The sequence below is a fragment of the Podarcis cretensis genome (assembly GCF_951804945.1).
Source record: "Podarcis cretensis genome assembly, chromosome: 12".
Taxonomy (NCBI): Eukaryota; Metazoa; Chordata; class Lepidosauria; order Squamata; family Lacertidae; genus Podarcis; species Podarcis cretensis.
In genome coordinates, this window is record NC_137181.1 from 33,491,441 (window position 1) to 33,503,970 (window position 12,530).

At 42.5% G+C, this 12,530-nt stretch overlaps 1 protein-coding gene across 2 annotated transcripts in view; it reads right to left on the reverse strand.

Annotated features, from left to right (window-relative positions):
- Positions 1 to 224: 224 nt before the first annotated feature.
- Positions 225 to 12,530, reverse strand: part of AGR3 (anterior gradient 3, protein disulphide isomerase family member) — a 39,500-nt gene continuing 27,194 nt past the window's right edge. Inside the window, exons 1-8 of one of the 2 annotated variants that reach the window (XM_079947970.1) lie at positions 11,359 to 11,457; positions 8,691 to 8,826; positions 7,869 to 7,932; positions 6,429 to 6,481; positions 5,432 to 5,508; positions 5,260 to 5,323; positions 3,635 to 3,718; positions 225 to 1,794 (exon numbers count right to left, since the gene is read on the reverse strand). In XM_079947970.1, the coding sequence (XP_079804096.1) occupies positions 1,745 to 1,794; positions 3,635 to 3,718; positions 5,260 to 5,323; positions 5,432 to 5,508; positions 6,429 to 6,481; positions 7,869 to 7,932; positions 8,691 to 8,793 (495 nt within the window). In that variant the 5' untranslated portion in view covers positions 8,794 to 8,826; positions 11,359 to 11,457 and the 3' untranslated portion in view covers positions 225 to 1,744. Of the gene's footprint in view, positions 1,795 to 3,634; positions 3,719 to 5,259; positions 5,324 to 5,431; positions 5,509 to 6,428; positions 6,482 to 7,868; positions 7,933 to 8,690; positions 8,827 to 11,358; positions 11,458 to 12,530 lie in introns of those variants that run through there. The other variant, XM_079947969.1, reaches the window with a different exon arrangement.

Below are 12,530 nucleotides of genomic sequence, written 5' to 3' on the forward strand. Positions count from 1 at the left end.
CAGTGCCCACCTGTGGCACTGATGGGGACTGCACATCCTCTGTGCCAGTGTTTCTCAAACAGCCTTGGGTCACTTTCAGGTGGGTCACAGCCTGCCCAGTGCCCCCTCCCTTGCCTGCCACACCCCCAAGCTTTGCAGTTTCAGATTTGATGAAGGGTGCTTTGAACTATAGTTGGAAACAAGAGGCAGAAATTATTAAACAAACCAACAACACCGAAGAGAGGTCTGAAGGATTCGTTAGCAGTTTATTATTTTATTTGGCGGGGGGGGGGGTTCCATACAAAATTCAAATAATTTGGAGTAATTTGTGCAGATAACACAACCAATTCCTTTGCAGAACAACTAAGGCTGTGCTCTTAAGCCACCTATTAAGAAGTCAATCCCACTGAAATCAGTGGAAATGATTTCTGAATAAACTTTCCTAGGACTGCGTTGTAAGAAATTGATATTCCGCTCATTCACACTATCTTAGCAAATGCAGATTGCAATGAAATCTTCAAGATAACTCTGCACAAAAGCCTATTTCTACACAGCGTTATAAAGACTAGGAGCTAACTACTGTAAATTAATGGACATATGAAATGCAGCAGTAGATTCTCATCTAGGTAACCAGGAATATGAGAAGCATCACTGGAAAAGAGAAATACCTTTTCATCTCCAGCATGCCTATGCTAGAAGCAGCTCCTAGCTATTTAGATTGCAGAACCTGCACTGGTTTGCACTAGTTTCTATTAATCCAGCATGGACTGATGCTCATCTGTGCATCTTGTATGGTTGGGATGCACTGAAACAGAGCATTTTACACCCTAGGTTGAAAACTATGGGAGCTTCCAGTGTATAGCCATACATTTATGCTAATATGTTTGCATGGGCATTGTATGAAATTGCCAGCTAGTGGCTTTCAGGATGGGTGAATCTGTCAATTTCCATTTCTCCGATCTTCTGTAATCTTAAATTCAGTTCTCCACATTTCCATGTATATAAAATTCACCAGCATTTTCATGCTAATTGATCCAAACAGATGCATTCTTGTGCATAATTTCCCCTACTATACACATTTCTGCAAAGCAGTTTCCCCCATCCTAACATACTTTGTATCTTATTTTCACAAATATAAGCATTGCTATGTATGCTTTCCTCCAACTGCAGATTCTCAAACTGTGGAATGAGACTCTGTGGGAGGGGAGTATTGTGATATGAAGTTACAGGAAGGGAAGGATCCTGAGGTAAAACTGTGCCTTCATTCTCACTAACTGAGGTTTGATACTGCATCCATGGCCACAACTGCTCCATACTTTGAAAGCATCTTCATGCCCCTTTGAACAGTCATGGCTTCCCCCAAAGAATCCTGGGAACTGTAGTTGATTAAATTTGCTGGGAGTTGTTAGGAGGCCACCTATCCCCCTCAGAGAGCTAAGATTCCTAGAATTCTGTGGAAAGGGGGATAGACTGTTAAGCCACTCTGAGAACTATAGCTTTGTAGGGGGAATAGCAACTCTCAGCACCCTTAACAGACTACATTTCCCAGGATTCTTTGGGGGAAGCCATGACTATTTAAAGTGGCATGATACTGAAGATGGGGCCTACTACTACTACTACCACCCTTGGAAGAGGCAAGATAGGCCTGGAATGGGATAACGGCAGGTTGGGAATAAAATTCCAGAGAGCGAAAAGAGAGATGGGTCATATAGACACTTCTTGATTCACATTGCCTCCCTGGGGTGCGATGATCTCACCGCTGCGCTTATAGTTCAGTCTGAACAAGACGCAATGCTTTCTTCATGTTCTCTATTACTGAAAAAAAGGAGAGAAATAGATAGTGACGTGAATGATGATCACGGTTAAAAATAGAGAAATGGAACTACCAAAAATCCTGCTGTTTCCCCCACTCCACTGACCTTTGGAAACAACAGCTGGGATCTTCTTGCACATGGAGAGCAAAACAAAACAGCCCAGAAATGCTTTGAGCTCCATCCAGTCAAGTGCAGGTGCAGTACAACCACATACCAATTAATCTCCACCTGGGCCCAACAGACCTCTGTTTGTTCTCCCTGTTCCCAGCTCTCTATAAGTGCAAAGGCAGAAGAAGGGGCCAGTGCAGGGAAGGGGAGATATGTGCTTGGCTCCCCATATCCGAATCTTGTCTGAACCACAACCGTAAAAGGGTGGCGCGACCTTTCCACGATCGTCGGGAACTTTCCTTGGAAGGCGCTTTAGCAACTGTGTGGCTCCGGGGGGCCATGCCTGTAGCTGTGGGAAGTGGTGGCGGCAAAGGTGCAGGGGGAGGGATTGAGTGGGTGGAGGGGACAAGCGATGGAGGCAGAGGGGAAGGTGGAGGCATGGTGCATACAGGCACCTATTTTTCTTGAAAAAACCCTCTCTCTCTGATCGGAAGGTCAGCGCTTTGAATCCGCTTGATGGGGTGAGCTCCTGTTGCTCTGTCCCAGCTTCTGCCAACCTAGCAGTTCAAATATATATACAGTGGAACCTCTACTTACGGACGTAATCAGTTCCGGAGGTCCATCCGTAAGTTGATCTGGGTCGCTGGTAGAAGCGCCATTGTGCGCAGGTGCATTCGGTGGCAGCACGCTTCTGAGCATGTGCAGACAGTGTCAGCCTCTTCTGCACGTGCACAAATGGCAGAAGCCGCTTCTGCGCATGTGCAAATCGCTGCAAACCCAGCATTTACTTCCAGTTTTGCCGTGGTCGCAGTTTGGATCGGTCCCAAGTAGAGGCGGTCATAAGTAGAGGTTCTACTGTATATATATGCCACCAGCACAAGGATAGCAGTGCACTGCTCCCCTGGCCAATGTCCATATGCTCAGCACATCTGAAACGGCAACCTGTGCGTGTAAGTATATGAAAGCTCCCCTTTGGATGCTGCACATGCAGACATCAGGGGATGGGGCCAGTAAAGCATACAGACATTAGTGCTGTGCTGTCAGCTGTCCTCAAAATTCTAGAATTTCTTGCTTTAATGGAAATGCACATGTCCAGGAAGGCTGCAGAGTGCAGACCACTGCTGGGATGATATGTAAGATGAAAAAAGGAACCTCATTGTTGGTCCTACAACAATAGGATTCAGAATGCAGCAGTCTGATTGGTCCATAGGAGCCACCCAATCCAGCTCCAGGTGGAAGTGAATCCGCAACCTGATTGGCCTACAAGAAAATCCTGGAATTAGCCAATCACGTGGGGCCCATTGTGTAAATAATGTATATAAAGCAGACATTCTGGGGGAACTTCCATTCCTCCTCACCACTATGAGCTGAATAAAGAGCATGAAATCCACTCTCGACTCCGAGTATATTTCACACATAAACACCCCTTGGTTTCTTCAAAAGTAAGGCGAGCAAGACAAAAAAACCTGCACCCAACCTGTGAGAGTTTCTATAATATTTTCTTCCCACTTTGATAATTTTTGAAAGCCATTTCTTTTCTCATTAATTAATAGAGGGTTGTTGTTTTTTAGTTTTTTTTTAAAGTGCAGGAGGTAAATTTTTGGCACAGCAGTAAGCAGAAAGTGCAGACCTGCTTCTCACTCTGGGTATTTTGTAATCTCCAGGAGGGGTTCACCTGAGCACTCCCTGTATGGGCAGCACAAACATAAGCTTGTTTTGAGGGATCAACTCACAGACTGGCAGGTCTTGAGGCTCATAAGTATAGAGTCGATTAGAGTATCTTCCAGTGATATCAGCCCTTACCGTGAGAGAAGGATCTGGAAAAGCAAACAAAATATTGTAGTCATCCCTGATATAACAACATCATACTCTTATTTCATGCTAAGAGCTAGGAATTAAGATTTTTGTAGGCTGTTACTCAGTAGTCTGTAATGAAATTAATTTTAATATGGCTCAGTCTAGAGTCTGATTCCAGTTATTGTTCTCAGGGCAAGGACAAACCATAGTTTGCTGGTTTGGATGTAATGGCAAACTATGGCTTTCTGAACACCTGGACATTACTAATTAATTAGTACAGCACTTGAAGGAGACGGAAGCAGAGGGATGAGAGAGCATGTGTGTAAGAACTTGTTCCTATAGCACCGAACAATAGATTAGTATTAAGTGTGAACCAACCCATTGCACAACAGTGATGGACGGTTGGGATGTGGGTAGGAATCTATCTTGGCTGTCTCTTAGTTGAAGACCCAGGTCATTGAGCCTGAGCTTCCACCGCCGCCACCTGCCACAAACCATCAGGAGGTTTAACAAATTGAAGGACAGCGTCCTCTTTCTATGCTCTTCCCAATGGCAACATGCAGATGGGGACAGATTTACCTGCTTCAAGTCATTTACATACTGTCTTCTCTTGTATATTATTTACTACAAAGCTCGATGACTAAGCTCTTTAGTGATGAAACATCGGATTACCAGAACAACGTCCGAGCACTGAACCACTGGTATATCACAAGTGGACTCTTTATTTACTGTGTTTGCTATTGTTTAAGATAAAACTTATTTGGGAAAGAAACTACCTTTGCCATTTTTATGGATGTTTAGTGTTTGTTTACAGATAGGTGCCTTGGTGATATTATCTTGTGTTGATTGCAGTAGTCATTGTATCACACCCTGTTCATTGCAGGGGGCCTTCTCTGTGGTGGTGCCTGCCCTGTGGAACGCCCTCCCATGAGATGTCAAGGAAATAAACAACTATATGACTTTTAGAAGATTTCTGAAGGCAGCCCTGTTTAGGGAAGTTTTTAGTGTTTGATGTTTTATTGATTTTTTAATTATTATTATTAATAGTCTATTGGGAGCTGCCCAGAGTGGCTGGGGGAAACCCAGTCAGATGGGTGGGATATAAATAAATCTATTATTATTATTATTATTATTATTATTATTATTATTATTATTTAAACAAACCAACATTGGCAAGAGTGGCAGCAACAACAGATATGTACTATGCTTATGATACTACTGTATTCTCTTGTTAATTATGCTCTTTTAGATGAGTGTTTTGTATCCCTTTAGTTATGTTTTCTTTTGAAATCTTTCAGATAATCTTTTTTTTGGTTAACTTTGTTGTGTTAAATGTGCATTCTGTAGTTGACCACCTTTGCAATGTTTGGTAGAGATCTGCTGCTGCTGCAATGTTAGGCATGCATTTATTTTAAGTTTACATTACTGCTAGGAGCAGGCGACTTTCACCTTCCCTTCACCACCCCTGGACTCTCCTGCAGTGTCAACCAGCTGCTAGAAAGCCTCATTCTTCATTGAGATGAGGTTCCATTTTAGGGTCATAGTCACATCCAACACATACCTACAAACATGATTCGAGGCACATATTGTCCATCAGGTGACATGTTCTTGTCTGTTGTTTCATGCTGGCAGGGGGAAAAAAGAAAAGAATGCACACCATCTTAACCTTTAGCACTAAATCAAACATTGTAACTACAAACAATAAGTTTAATCTGTGCATTATATGTGCGCACCATCAGATTAAGCATGATGAAGTTATTCTGGCACATCTCTTGAATTTCTTGATTGTCCACGAAAACCTTCTTCAGTGCTGGAGAGAGCAAAGGAAGATAGTCATTCCAAGTGCAAAATACAACAAATGCAAAGAGAGTAGGCAAGCATTCCTCTTTATTAGTGTGTCTTGGGCTCTGCTGAACAGCAGCCTGAAGGGGGAGAAGGCAGAGTCACTCCACTTGCAGCTGATCAGCCTTCAAGGACACAGAGGAGAAGAAGGCACTGATGAGAACCAGCTGGCTTCAGCCTTCTCAAGCAGAGATTCCAGCAGCAGTTAGATGCTGGCAACAACTCTTGTAGCTCCTGGCCCTACCTTGCTGCTTCCTGCTTGTCTTGACCCCATGATCATCACATTCCCTGACCCCTGGACCATCTGACCACATAGATTGCTGTTTGCCCAATCCTTGGACTGGACCTGACTTGAGTTGCTGACTTGCCTTACCTCCAGGCAAGTACACCTCAGAGACTCTTCTGGTTGGCTGGCCTCCCAGCTCCACTGAACTCTGAATGTTGTTGCTCTACAACGAGACTACAACATAGAGCAATACAAAATAGAACCATCCATTGTGGTCATATCTTCCACGACCCCATCTTCCTCTTCACAACAGAAGACACAACAGGCACCCCAGTCAAAGTCTTTCCCACCAAGGTAAGGGACATTGTATTTGTATTTGAATTAGAGTAAGGTTACTAGATGTCCCCGTTTCCTGGGGACAGTCCCCGGATTTACAAATCAGTCCCCATACAAAATCCTATCATTCCTACTGAAGTTGAAAAGTGTCCCCGGATTCACTGAAAAAAATTTGGTAACCTTAAATTAGAGTCAAATGTGTATCCTATTTCCTCTTTGCAGGGAATATGCAAGCAGCCACCTGAAGTGCAGCACACAGTAGAATCATTTATGTGTGCAGAGAGATGCAAGAAATTGTCGCTTCAAATCAAACATGCTTGATTTACCTTGACAATATGGACAATCTTCCAAATGGTGAATGACCATCAGTGGCTTATTACTTTTCCAAGGAGAAAGAAAAACATATTAGGTTAAATGCACATACATTTTTCTATCATAAATGGGATGATGGGCAAATGGTGTGGCAATGAATTAAGTAACGATTACAAAGTACACTGAACAGGCTCAGAGAAATCCTCTGCAAAGGGACAAGAAAAGTAAGCTGTGTACGTTTGTTTACGCTGTCCCATAGTAGAATTCCCCTCCCTGACAGGCGCGGGTGAAACATGAAACCTGCAGAGCAACTATAAGAGCCATATTTGAATGTCTGATACCTGTTGAATGGTCTCTTTAAATTTGAAGGTTCATTATTGTTCCACAAGATGTGTATGTCTTTAAGGGCCAGAGCAAATAACATGGCCTAGTTTTACAGCTGTGAAACAGTATAGCAGGTGCTGCTAAGTTGTGTTAATTAAGCTGTGTCAGCAATTGGGTATAATATATAAAGAGCAGCACCTAGCTCTCTCAGTACCCTGGGGGATGGGTTGGTGGATGGGTCATTCTTATTGATCTATTTAGTGTAAAGGAGTTATTGTTATTGTTATTAAAACCTTGCTAAAGTTATTTTGCATTGCTTGTAATATGTGGTCTCTCCAGCAAGCTCTCTGCAGCGCAACTAATCTGCAAATAGCCAACAATACCTTCTTACATATTTCATCTCAAGATTCCTACCTCATACATAAAGCCCATAACAATTTGGAAATGAATTATGTGAAAGATTACTTACTCCTCTATCAACCTGTAAGATCCATTAGATCACTGGGGGGAATTTTACTCATGGCACCACACCTAACAGGGCCCATGGGCCAACTTTGAAACATGGGCGGGGCAACCCACCTGTCATTCACACGATGTCATCATGATGCCGCACGGTTGATTATCCCGCCCACCTGCCAAAATCCCTTGTGCGGGGTTCCCAAGCTTGGGAAGCACAGCTCCAAGGGTGTTGCCAGCCCTAAGCTTTGCAAGTCTCCCCACGCTGCTCCTTTCCACCCCGGATGGAAATGGAAAGGAGCCACACTGAGCAAGTTTTCCCTTGCTGCTGTTTTTGGAAATTGAAAGGAGCAGCATGAGGCTGCTTCAAAGTGCAGCACTGGGAGGGAGAATCAGCTTCCATTGAATGGAAACTGCTTCCCCATCCTTGAGTTGTCGGAGATACAGTGGTACATGGGGTTACAGAGGCTTCAGGTTACAGACTCCGCTAACCCAGAAATAGTACCGCGGGTTAAGAACTTTGCTTCAGGATGAGAACAGAAATAGTGCTCCGACGGCGTGGTGGCAGCGGAAGGCCCCATTAGCTAAAGTGGTGCTTCAGGGTAAGAACAGTTTCAGGTTAAGTATGGACCTCCGGAATGAATTAAGTACTTAACCCAGGGATGGGATCTTACCTTTGTTTTGCCTGGTAGAGCCCTTCTTCATAAGTTTGTACCCAAGTTATATCATCTCCCCATCCTGGAACAACAGATTCAAGGTAGATCACTGTCCATTCAGTCATCCAATATATTTTTCAAAGTAACCTAAGCCAACAATGAAAATTGCAAATGTCCACCCTTTCCGTCTTTTTATAGAGGCTGATCAGTAGTTTGTACGTTATCCTGTCTGTTATTAAGCACCACTTTCCCCCCGACATTTTTGGCACATACCAGGCACGCATATATTAAGGTGAGAGCATGTGGGACAGTGTTTTCACACCATTTGAAAAACCAACCCACCACCATATTCAAGGAGAAGCCACATTCTTCTAGGGCCTTCTCGGTGGTGGCACCTGCCCTGTGAAACACCCTCCCACCAGATGTCAAGGAAATAAACAACTACCTGACTTTTAGAAAACATCTGAAGGGAGCCCTGTTTTGGGAAGTTTTTAATGTTTGATGTTTAATCATGTTTTTTATATTCTGTTGGGAGCTGCCGAGAGTGGCTGGGGAAACCCAGCCAGATGGGGTGGGGTATGAGTAATACATCATCATCATCATCATCATCATCATCATTATTAAGGTTAGAGTCTGGATTAAGTGATGCTTTCGGGCTAGAACCAGCAAGCAATGGTGTTCATCTTTCAAACCACCTTCCTGATCCAGTGGTTATTTAAATAATAATAATTTCTTTATCTTTAAAAATTCCCATACCTCATTAAGCACCTACTTGTTTTGAATGAACTTTAAAAAGTAATCAGATTGTGCAGGGATCCAAGAACAGAGTGACTACAGTACCTCTGGAGAGTGTCTGGGGAACTCTTTTTTCCTTTTTGATTGCCATTGCAAAATTGGAGGAAACAGCAATTAGCATGAAAGATAAGCCCAGCGCTGAGTGCATCTTTGTCTTCTTTCAACCCTCTTCAAGATAGACCTTGATAAATGGAAGAGAATGTCAATGTTTTAACCTGGTATCTTCATGAGAAGCTGTGCTTGTATGTGTTCTGATAAGATACTTTTTTTATTCTAAGAAAGAGATACGAATTTCCTTTAACAAACTACTGAAACCAAACCCACGTATTAATGAAAAAAGAGAGGCAGATTACGCTGAATGATTAATAGTGATTTCAGGTTCATTTTATTTTTTGCCCATTAACACAATATCACTAAGAACAATCCCTCTGATTCTTATGAGCAGATGGTGACCAGGAAATGTATACTTGTCTGATATTCAAAAATCTCATTTTGTAGGGAAATGTTTGAATTTTCGAAGGGTAATTTTGCATTTTAAAAAAGTAGTAATTTAATGCAACCCCCTCACTCTTGTTTTATGGAACATGAAATGTTTAACGGAACTGAAATGGCTCAGTTTGGCTCAGTCAGTAGAATGTGAGACTCTTAATCTCAGGGTTGTGGGTTCGAGCCCCATGTTGGGCCAAAAGATTCTTGCATTGTAGAGGGTTGGACTAGATGATCCTCGTGGTCCCCTCCAACTCCACAGTTCTACGATGCTAGGCACAAAAAATGCCACAAAGCTTCTGACGATAGCTGTGATTTGAATTCATTTTTCTCCCACTTCTAACGAGAAATGCAAATGCTAGGCTTGCCCAATACTAGGCAGTGTTGATAACAATAACAATAACAATAACAATAACAATAACAATAACAATAACAATAACAATAACAATAACAATAACAATAACAACAATATAAAGGTAAAGGTAAAGGTACCCCTGCCCGTACGGGCCAGTCTTGACAGACTCTGGGGTTGTGCGCCCATCTCACTTAAGAGGCCAAGGGCCAGCGCTGTCCGGAGACACTTCCGGGTCACGTGGCCAGCGTGACATCGCTGCTCTGGCGAGCCAGAGCCGCACACGGAAACGCCGTTTACCTTCCCGCTGGTAAGCGGTCCCTATTTATCTACTTGCACCCGGAGGTGCTTTCGAACTGCTAGGTTGGCAGGCGCTGGGACCGAGCAGCGGGAGCGCACCCCGCCGCAGGGATTCGAACCGCCGACCTTTCGATCGGCAAGCCCTAGGCGCTGAGGCTTTAACCCACAGCGCCACCTGCATCCCATAACAACAATATAATATAATATAATTAATAAACCCTTAGGAACTTGGTTGACCTTCTTGTTGAATATTCAAAGGAATGTTTCCTTTCATTGCACCAGCCCATTTCATGTTAAATTCTGTGGTTCCATATATGGTTCCGTAAAGAAACAATTGCAAATTTAATTGAGCAATTAATCTCCGCTGTTTGTTCTTTTCTTTTTAAACAAGACCTGGACAAAATGGGCCATTTGTAAATATGGCTGGTCACGGCACAATCTTGTAATCTCAGAGGTTGGTCTCCCTTGAGTTCAGTGGGGCTTACCCAGGGAAAGGTGGACCTAAAATTGCAACCTGAATTCTGCTAATATTGGCAAATTCTCTCAAATGCACTTTGAAAGGGTCACAACAGATCGTAGTCGTAAACGTCTACTGAGAAGTTGTCACAAGATTGTGCTGTGGCTTCTTCATTCTCCAGAAATTCTGAAATTGTAGAAGTATTTGCTTTTGCAGACAAGTTAGGATTTTCGGTATCAGTATGTTACCTTCACAGTAAAATACTTCATTTAAGAGAACCGATGCAATTTATCCATATTTTCTCTGAAGTGAGTCTCCAAAGTGTTTACTCCCAGACAAATTGGTATAGGATTGCAGCATTAAGCTATAATCCTATACACTCTTAACTGGGTGTAAATTCTATTGAGCTTAATTGGACATACGTCTGAGTAGACATGCATAGGATTGCGCCATTGACTCCAGTTGTATGGGATGGCTCCTTCCTCCATTTGTTCTCAGCCAAGAAATCTCTCCTGGGGACAAAAATGTTAGCTCCAAATTCTCTACATTATTACGGATAAAAGGAGACTTTAAACAATCAATATTATTGCTGTCAGATGCAGAGGTTAGTAACAGCAAGCACTATGCACATCTGTTTAAATAAGAAATTAAAGAAATTTCTTATTAATATCTAATTAATTAAAGAAATTAATAAGATATTGTTGAGAAACCATTTCCAATTTGCAAAGACAAAGCTCACGCCAACCATGGCAGACAAGATGCTTCAAAGACACACAAATCACTAGACGCTAAACTTTACCCTGGCATTAAAATATAATTTTCTTTTTAAAATGAAACATTTTTCTCATTGGGAAAATCTCCCACCTTCTTCCTTAATACAAGTCATAACTGCTGCTATTGGAAACCTTTGACCCCACCCTGGATAAACACAATCCCTTTGTCAGCAAGTTTTTACAACACTATGAAATCTACTTCAAATACAGGTATTGCATCCAAGAGATGCCCCTTAGTGAATATTTCACAGAAAATGGGTAGACTGTGTGCCCCGGTTTATTTCCTTCTTTTGTTTAAGGTAAATTTGCAATTAAAAGATGTTAAAAACTCTGGATTTTGCTCACCGGAGCTGATCAGTTGCACTGGCGAAAATTCCTTGCCAAGGAAGCAAATGTTTTAAAGTGGGTGTGATTTATAGATCTGAGAACAGCTGACCTGCCTGGTCCCTTCATCCAGATTTTACAGCAGTATAGTTCCTTGAAAAAGGGATAGCAATGCCTGGCCCTGGCCCATCCTTCCCTCCCTCTTCCCTCCCTCCTTTCCCTAAACTTCTCACTGCTGCAAGTTCTCATCCTGGCATATTGAATGCTCAGATTTCTCTCCCCGTCTTTGCTTGTATCAGGTGTCATTGCACTGGAACGGAGGAAAAGTAGCGTTTTTGTGTGCATCTGTGGCTTTTCCTCCCAAATGGCTACAGCCTGGCTCCAGTTCAGTGAAATAAGAAACCAGCAATGAAAGTTGGAACTGGAGGTGCTATTGTTTCCAATGAATGGCTGAGTTCACTAGGACTCTGAGATTAGGGATGAAACTAATAGGAAGATACAACAGTTAGCCTTTGTGCAGAAAAAATGTAATTAAGAAATCAAGGTTAAAAAAAAAAAAAGGTTTAACCGAGAAGGGGGGGGGGGGAACCCAAAGTCCTCACCTTTCACAGAATAATGATTGAGCCATAGATGAGTAAGGAGGACGAGAGTTTTAAATGTGTTTTCTAATGCAGTTCTGCTGACTTCATTGTGCTTTCAACAGAGGGTTGTTTACTTTGGTTACACACCTATGTTATCTTTGCCCCTTTTTGTTGCTTGGAATATACTGACAATTGGGTCACCTGGATATGTGGGCAGCTCTCCCAGGTGGTGAACCTTTGAATTACAGGTGCCAGCTTTGCCACAGAAGTAGACCGAGTCCGCCTACCCAGGCTGCCTATTGGCTCTCCCTGGACAGGAAAGAGTATAAGAAGCCTTCCTGTTCCAGCTGACCATTGTGAATTTTTCTGTTCCTGAGCACTGATGTGTAGTTAGTTATTGCTGGTAACCGAGCCTTGTGAGGAGCAGTTGAAAGAGCTGGGTATGTTTAGCCTGGAAAGAGGAGACTGAAATAATAATAATAATAATAATAATAATAATAATAATAATAATAATTTATTTATACCCCACCTATCTGGCTGGGTTTCCTCAGTCACTCTGGGAGGCTTCCAACAAAATATTAAAATACAATAGTCTGTTAAACATTAAAAACT